The 8,200-nt window shown below is 50.1% G+C and overlaps 1 protein-coding gene across 1 annotated transcript; it reads right to left on the reverse strand.

Moving 5' to 3' along the window:
* Positions 1 to 1,477: 1,477 nt before the first annotated feature.
* LOC123640504 lies at positions 1,478 to 4,518 on the reverse strand. The gene is given in 2 exon segments (XM_045555132.1): positions 1,478 to 1,569; positions 1,572 to 4,518. Coding segments are annotated over 2 exon segments (3,039 nt in total).
* Between the last annotated feature and the right edge of the window lie 3,682 nt (positions 4,519 to 8,200).

Below are 8,200 nucleotides of genomic sequence, written 5' to 3' on the forward strand. Positions count from 1 at the left end.
GAAAACCTGAATTAAATTTCCAGCCCCAGTACTCACTGATTTAGGCTCTATGATCCCGTTTCTACCAGCTTAAGTGGTCTACAGAATTATCACAAAACATAATACTCATTGGCTCAGAAGTTTCAGACTTGACTAAAGCAAATGATTAGCTCTACAATATCCCACAGTGGACCAGGCAAAGCAACAAATAATTATGGTTGGCAGTATGTGAGAATTGAAGAGGTGGGGATGTTTTTTCTATGAAGTCTGCTCTTGGGCAGCAGAACCCCAGCAGGACAGCTGCACAGTGATCATCTCCCTTCCTTGTACCCAAAAGGACCTGAATAATAGTGTCCCATGCAGATCACCACCCTCCCTAAAAGCGGCTGAGGCTGTTTGAATATCTTGTTGCAATCAGGATGAGCTTGGGACTAGGGCAGCACAGAACCATGATAGCAATCTCAGTGGACCTCACTGTGAGGAGCGGAGAGAGGAGGTGTTTAGGAGGTGACCTTGAGCTGACCACATTCCCTAAACCTTCAAAACCACAGGATGGCAGTGGCTTATACCCTACCCACAAAATATCCCAAATCCCAAAAGGCTCAGATTGGGGCCTTACTGCTGGGGCTTGGCCAACTGTGGGGACCAGAAAAGATGTGCCAGAGAAATCAGAACCCCACAGGGCCCAAATAAGCAATTTTATTAGAGGCTTTTGGGGGAGCAGGACACTCTCAAGCCTTCTCTGATGTGTCCTGAGGACTCTGGGCCTGAGGCCTATTTTTTAAAGCCACAGTGGAAGAGAGAAAACCTCAAATGCTTCATAAAACCAAACTTTTTGAAGGCTGGTAGATTCTGTCGGACCCCATGTGAATTCCCAGGAGCCATCTGACCTTGGGGGCTCTTTGTCTTGGGAAAAGTGGCACCAGCACAGCGGTGACCTGGTGGCTGAAGGTCCCTCTCCAAAGCAGTATGGTCTCCAATGCTGTCCTCCTCTGCTTGTAGGTCACCCAATTTGGGAAGCAGGGTAGGATCAGGTTCCCTCAGGCTTAAGTGGGTGTCTGAGTGATGGGGCTTGGCCAGCTGTGGGGACCAGGACATCTTTTTCAGAAGGGTCATGTCCAGCCTTGCTGCAGCAGAGTGGAAACTCCCTTGGACGCTGACAGTTTCTGTGGAATCAGAGGAAGGCTGCTGCCCAGGCTCTCTGCCTTCGGCAGGTTCCAAGCTTCCTCTTCTCCAGTATGTGGGCTGCTGACATTTGGGCCTAGGAGGCTGAGAGGCCTCCCAAGATATACACTCCTTCCTGCAGGGGTCATGGCCTGCCCTGGAGGATGAGGTCCTCACTCTGCTGGGAGGCCTCTCTGCCATCTGGGAGACGCCCGGCCTGACCATTTTCCTGCCCCTTCTGTTCTCGCTGGAAGGCTCTCCGAAGCTTTCTCGGCCACACCACCTCCTGGACTCTGCTGCGGGCCTGGGGTTCCTGGGAGCAGGGAGCTTGGCCCTAAGAGCAGCTTCCTGGATCTCCTGTGGGTCTCTGGCGCCCCCTGGCGGCCTGACTCTCCTGGGCTTTTCTGGCGGGGTGGAAATATTCCTGGGCTCTGACCTGTCTGGTCTATACTTCTCTAGAGCTCTGGCCTGTGTAGGAAGTGTTGAGCTTTTTCCGCCAGGGGGCTGAACCCTCTGGGACTTCTCTGGGGACTTAGGGCTTGGCATGGAGTCCTGGGACTCACAATGCCTTTCCTGCTGCCCTTGGGGCTCCTGGCCTGTGTATAATCCAGGGAACCTCACCCCAGCAAGGGGCAATGAACAAGATCCCAAGAAATGAAACAACAAATATGACTCCAGGATCCGCCGGGGAAGGCCCCACTTCAGGTGTGCAATCCTCCGCTTCATGAGGGACTCCAGGAGCAGGTGTTTGCTCTTCTTCAGGGCTGGCCACTTGGGTGGGACAGTGAAAGCAGTGAGAGCACCTACCAGAGCTGTGGCAGCTTCAGGGGCTTGGGCACACAGAAGAGGGGGGCAGGCAGAGGGCACGCGGCTCCAAGGCTGCCCAGTGGGGCTGGAAGCCTTCTCTGCAACCACCCTTTTGTCCCTTTGTCTTCTTCTCTGAGACTCAGGTCGGGCCTGAATCCCCTGCTGGGAGGCTGGACTGACCCCCACTCTTTTCTGCCTGGCAGGGGCTGTGGCCTGGCTGGTCAGAGGCTTCATCTCAGGACAGGGAGCAGGGACTACACTGTTCACAGCCACTGTCTGTTCCAGTTCCGTGGCCCCATATCCAGAACCAGTGAAGGCTAGAGGCCGTGCTGGGCTGTGCTTCCTGCCTGTGGGCCACTCACTCCCAGAATAGTCAACCTGGAGACTGGCCCTGGCAGTATCCTTTCCTCTCACCTGATCCTTGCTTCCTCCCCTTGGTGCTCGAGGCTCTCCAGCATCCTCAGCTCTGCATTTTCTCTGGCGCCCTACATCCTGGAGTTCTGCAGCATCCTCATCTCCACTCTCTTTCTGGTATCCTTGTCCTCCTGCCTGGATCTCTCCATCAATTTCACTTCTTAACTGTCCCTGGTCCTCTCTCCCAAGAGCCTGGGTCTCTGTACCATCATCACCTGTGGTTCCTCTCAGGTTTCTCTTCCCTTGTATTTGACTTTCTTCATCATTCCCACCTCCAGTCTGTTCCTGGTTCTTCCACTCTAATGAACAGCTCTCTCTGTTAACTTTACTTTTTAACAGTCTCTGGTTCTTTTCCCTAAGTCTATGGATCTTTCTACCATCCTCACTTCCAACCTTTCTCTGGTTTCTCTTCTCTGATGCCTGATTTTCTGCAACATTCTTCCCTCCAGTCTGCTCCCAGTTCCTCCTCCCTGGTGAATGGCTCCCTCCAGTTTCACTACTCAACTGTTCCCGGTTCTTGCTCTCTGGGCTCTGGGTCTTTACATCATCCTCACCTCCAGGTTCTCTCTGGTTTCTCTTCTCTGGGGCCTGAGTTTCTGTTCCAGTCTCACCTCCCATCTGCTCCTGGTTCTTCCACTCTGATAAAACCATCTTTCTATCAAGGTTTTCTTTCCCAGGTGCCCATATCTCTGCAACATCCTTACCTCTAACTTCACTCAGGTTTCTCTTCCCTTGTATTTGAATTTCTGCACCATTCTCACCTCCAATCTGCTCCTCTTTCTTCCATCCTGCTGAATGGGTTTCTCCATCAATTTTACCTGTTAATTCACCCCAGTTCTCTGCCTCAGATGTCTGGGTATTTGTACCATCCTCGCCTTTAAAATGTTCCTGATTCTTCCACTTTGGTATGTGAACCTTTCCATTAAATTCATTTCCTAACTGACCCTGATCTTCTTCCCCATGTTCCTGGGTCTCTTTATCATCCTCACCTTTAACCCCTCTCAGGTTTCTCAGGCCTAGTGCCTGAATGTCTGTACCACTGTCATCTCCAAACTGCTCCTGGTTCTTCCTCCCTGCTGGGTGGGTCTCTGTATCAGTTTCACCTCTTAATTGTTCCTGGTTCTTGGCCTCGGGTGCCAGAGTATTTGTACCATCCTCATCTCCATCCTTTCTCTGGTCTGTCTTCTCTGCTGCCTGAATTTCTGCTCTATGCTCTCCTCCAATCTCGTTCTGATTCCCCCAACATGGTATTTCGAATTGTCCATGAATTTCACTTGCCACCAGTGTCTGGTTTCCCCAACATAGTGCCTGGATCACCACCCAATCCTCCTCTCTTATTTCCTTGAGCTTCTTCCTCCTCATTATCTGGGTTTCCTCAGCATTCTTGTCTCTTCCCAGGCCTTGGTTTTCCCACCCCAATTGAATTTCATGTTTTAATAGTTTCTGGTTCTCTCCCCTAGATGTTTGGGTCTTCCAAGCTTTCTCACTTCCACCCTGATCCTGCTTCTCCCACCCTGGTGTCTGGATCTCTGTAACCTCCTCACTTCCAATGTATTCCTGTTTCCCCCACTCCAGGGCCTGGGTCTCTACACCATCCTCTTTTTTCACTTTTCCCAAGTTTTCCTTCCTGAATGATGGTGTTTGCACAGCATCCTCACCTCCAACCTGGTCCTTGTTTCTTCCCTCTTCTGTCTGAATTCCTGCACCAGTATCAGCTCCAATCTGGTCTTGTTTCCCCCACTCTTGCATCTGGGTCTCCCCACTAGTCTCACCTCCAGTCTGGCCCTGCTTCCCCAATCCTTGGGCCTGGATCTCTCCCTCATCCTCCCCTCTGGCCTGTTTCTTGTTTTTCCTCTCCACAGCATCCTCATCTCCATTCTTACCCTGGTTCTCCCACTCTGGTGTTTGGGTCTCTGCATCAGTTTTACATTTTAAGTGTTCTTGGTTTTCTCCCATATGCGCCTGGGTTTCAGGAGGATTCTTACTTCCAGATTCCCTTGGGTTTCTCTTCCCAAGTTCCTGAATTTTGGCTCTATCTTCAACTCCCATCTGGTCCTGCTTCTCCCACCCTGCTGTCAGGATCTCGCCATCAGTTTCACTTACTAGTCTCTGGTTTTCATACCCCAGGACCTTAGTCTCTGCATCATCCTCCATTCCAAAGACTATGGGAAGTTGCCTCCCAGATGCCTGCATTTCCCAAGCATCCTCGCCTCTGCTCTCTCCCTGGCTTACCCACTCTGGAGCCTGGATCTCTCTACTATCCCCACTGCCTATGGTCTGGTTTTCACCCCCTGGTGCCCAGGCCTCTTGTGGGCAGTCCCAGGACTTCCAGGTGCGCATTCTGAGTAGCTGGTTGGAAGGATCAGGCAGGAACTCTCTGGGGCAGAACTGTAGCCTCTGAGCTGAAGGGAGGTTTGGAAGAGAGGTGGCTAAGGTCAGGGAGGTGGGGCAGGACCTCATACTGATGACAGGTTCCTTTGGCACCAACTTTCCCTGGGTGCAAACCACCAGATGCTCCATGTTTTGGTACATGTCCAAGGCAGGGTGAGTCTGGCCATCACTGAGACACCAGGGTACCTGACGTGCTTTCCAGGAACTGCCCTGAGGGAGCAGACAGGTGCTTGAAAAGGAGGTGGTACAAAAGATGGGCTCAGAGTGGGTGTGGGCACCCCAAGGTAGGCCCTGAGACAGGTGCTGTGAAGAGAGCGAGTACTGGGCCCACGACTCCTGGAGCCTCCTCTGGTATCCCCATCTCTCCTTTTGTGTCCACTGTTGGACATGAGCATCCAGGCCCCTGAAATTGCCAGGACTGAAGAAGAATTCAGGAGTCGGCCTGAAGAAAGTTTCATGTCTCATGGAGGGCACTGCCCACTTCTGTGGTGGCACCTGTAGGTAAGAACCGAGAAGCAAAATCCTTACATGCATATTAGCTCGTATAATCCATACAGATGAGGATTCCAATCCCCACTATCCAGATGAGGATGGTTGGGCTAAGGAAAGGGGCAGTCACTTAAGTCACCCTTACAGCAAATGATATTCATTCATTCAAGAACGAGTAAGAGTTTTCCTCTGGGCCAGGCACTGTCTATGTGCTGACGGTACCAACATGAACAAGATACTAATAAAAGACCCCACTAGGAGCTATATTCTAGAAATAGAAGAAAGACAATATAACATAATTTTTGGCATCAAAAAGTATTCTCATGGAAATAAAAGCAGAGTGGGGAGTGGGGTTATCGCCTTCAGACAGAATGGTCAGGGAAGGCCTCTTGGAGGAGGTGATGTGTGACTGAAGATCAGAATGAAGTGAAGGGAAAACCAAGTGACATCTGAGGAAAGGACACTGTAAGCAGAGGAGACATTAAGTGCAAAGGCCTGAGGATGGAACAAGATCATGTGTACAAGAAGAGCAAGGAAGCCCAACCAGCCATAATGGAATCAGTAACAAGGAGAGCTCTGGGAGATGAGGTCAGGGACAAACACAGGATAGATTTTTTTTTCTTTTTTCTTTTTTTTCCTTTTTTCATTAGCTCTCTATTTCTTCTTACACAGGATAGATTTTATCAGGCCTTGGAGTTGCAGTTAGGAGTTTGGATTTTTTTCTGAGTTTGACTGGGAGTGCAACCACAGGAGCCATTCATTGCAGGTTTTAAGCAGTGAAGTACTATGATCTGTTGTTCTGGGTCGGGCGCGGTGGCTCACCCCTGTAATCCTAGCACTCTGGGAGGCCAAGGCAGGTGGATTGCTCGAGGTCAGGAGTTTGAGACCAGCCTCAGCAAGAGTGAGACCCCATCTCTACTAACAATAGAAAGAAATTATCTGGCCAAGTAAAATATAAATAGAAAAAATTAGCTGGGCATGGTGGCGCATGCCTGTAGTCCCAGCTACTCGGGAGGCTGAGGCAGTAGGATCGCTTGAGCCCAGGAGTTTGAGGTTGCTGTGAGCTAGGCTGACGCCACGGCACTCACTCTAGCCAGGGCAACAAAGCAACACTCTGTCTCAAAAAAAAAAAAAAAAGTTTGTTCTGGCTCACAGCATAACGCTGGACTTAAACCAGGCACAAAAGAATGCTTGACATACAGTTCCACACAGACAAAGCTGGTCTATGCTATTAGAATTCAGCAGACTTGTGACTGCAAACTTCTGGGCTGCTGGTAATTGTTTGTTTCTTAATCTGAGTGCTATAAGTGAATGTGTTCAATTTGTGAAAATTTATTGATCTATACACCTATAATTTGTGTGTGCATATTATCCTTGAAATAAAAAAAAATTTTTTTTGAGAGACAGGGTCTCACTCTGTCGCCCAGGCTAGAGTGCAGTGAGTGGCACCATCATAGCTCACTGAACCTCAAACTCCTGCGATCAAGTGATCCTCCTGCCTCAGCTTCCCAAGTAACTGGGACTATAGGCACATACCACCAGGCCCAGCTAACTTTTCTATTTTTTTGTAGAGACAGGGTCACGCTATGTTGCTCAGGCTGATCTTGAACTCTCGGCCTCAAGCAATTCTCCCGCCTCAGCCTCCCAAAGTACTAGGATTATAGGTGTAAGCTACAGCCAGCCTTAAAATTATGTTTTAAAGAGAGAAAGAAGGTCATTCTGGCGACTATGTGGAGGACCAACTGTGGTTGCACGAGGGAAGCGGCAGGAACTAGGCAGAGACTGTTACTCTGATGCAGGTGAGACATGGTGGCAGCTCTGCCCAGCATGGTTTGGTGAGTTTGGGAGAAGTGATCAGATTTGAGATATGATTTGCAAGTAAAGCCCACAAGACTTGCAGATGGACTGAACTTGTAGGGTGAAAGAAAGAGAGGAGTCCAGGGCAACTCCTGGGTTTGGAGCGGGGCCTGAACCATGCTCTCCCTTGCCAGCCTGAGTCTCCCTCTGATTCATCTTTGGTACAAAGGGCATAGGACAAGGTCCTCATAACAAGTGACTGAGACAGTCATGGTGCTGAGGGAAGGAGAGTGAATGTGTGTGAGGCTCCCTCACCTTAATGACATTCCTTCTGCTGGGGCGGGTCCTGATGACCTGGCGCCAATAATGCTGCACCTGCCAGATCAGAAAAAGACAGAGGACAAGCAGGTTGCCTCGGCACCGAGGGTCCCTGCAGCTGCGATCCTGGGGCAGCAGGGCCTGCACTGGTTCCCACTCTGGGCCCTGGAATGGCCCTAGCACGGCACAGGCACCCAGCAGTGGCAGCAACATGGCAAAGCTGAGCTCAGGTAGATGGTGTTAGGAAGCTGGAGGGAAGGACTGGCACAGCTGATGCAGCCAGTTTAGGGTGGGGTAGCCCCTGCCTCATAGTGTCCCTGTCACTGATGCCACCTCACAAAGGAGTCTGATGCCCCACCCTCAGCTCCAGCCACTGACACTGGTGCTAGGGCTGGCTAGCACACCCTTGGTGCAGGTAAGGACAGTGCCGGAGAACTACTCAAAAGGAATTAAGAGGAAAAAGAATTTGTCTTAAACATACCTGTCCTCTGGAATGAAGACATTAAGTTCCCCATATGTATGATGGGGTGCTGTAACCTGCAGTCTGCTTGACTTCTTTCTTTCTGCTAGATACTTGCATCCTTTTGTCCTTCTGTCTGTCCCTTATCAAATATTAATGAACACGCTATTGAACTTATGTATTCTTATTTGACCACTCATTATCCCTTCCTCTTCACTCACAGTATCCTGATTTCCTGTTGGAGAATTACTTTTCCCATCTCAAGATCGGTGTTGGTGGGAGAATAATTGCCACTGTGAAGACTTCACTCAAAGGTTGTGTTCAAAATATTAAATAGCTGAACAGGCAGGGACGTCAGCCAATTAGAATGAACCAGGCCTT

This window comes from Lemur catta, chromosome 6, assembly GCF_020740605.2.
Source record: "Lemur catta isolate mLemCat1 chromosome 6, mLemCat1.pri, whole genome shotgun sequence".
Lineage (NCBI taxonomy): Eukaryota > Metazoa > Chordata > Mammalia > Primates > Lemuridae > Lemur > Lemur catta.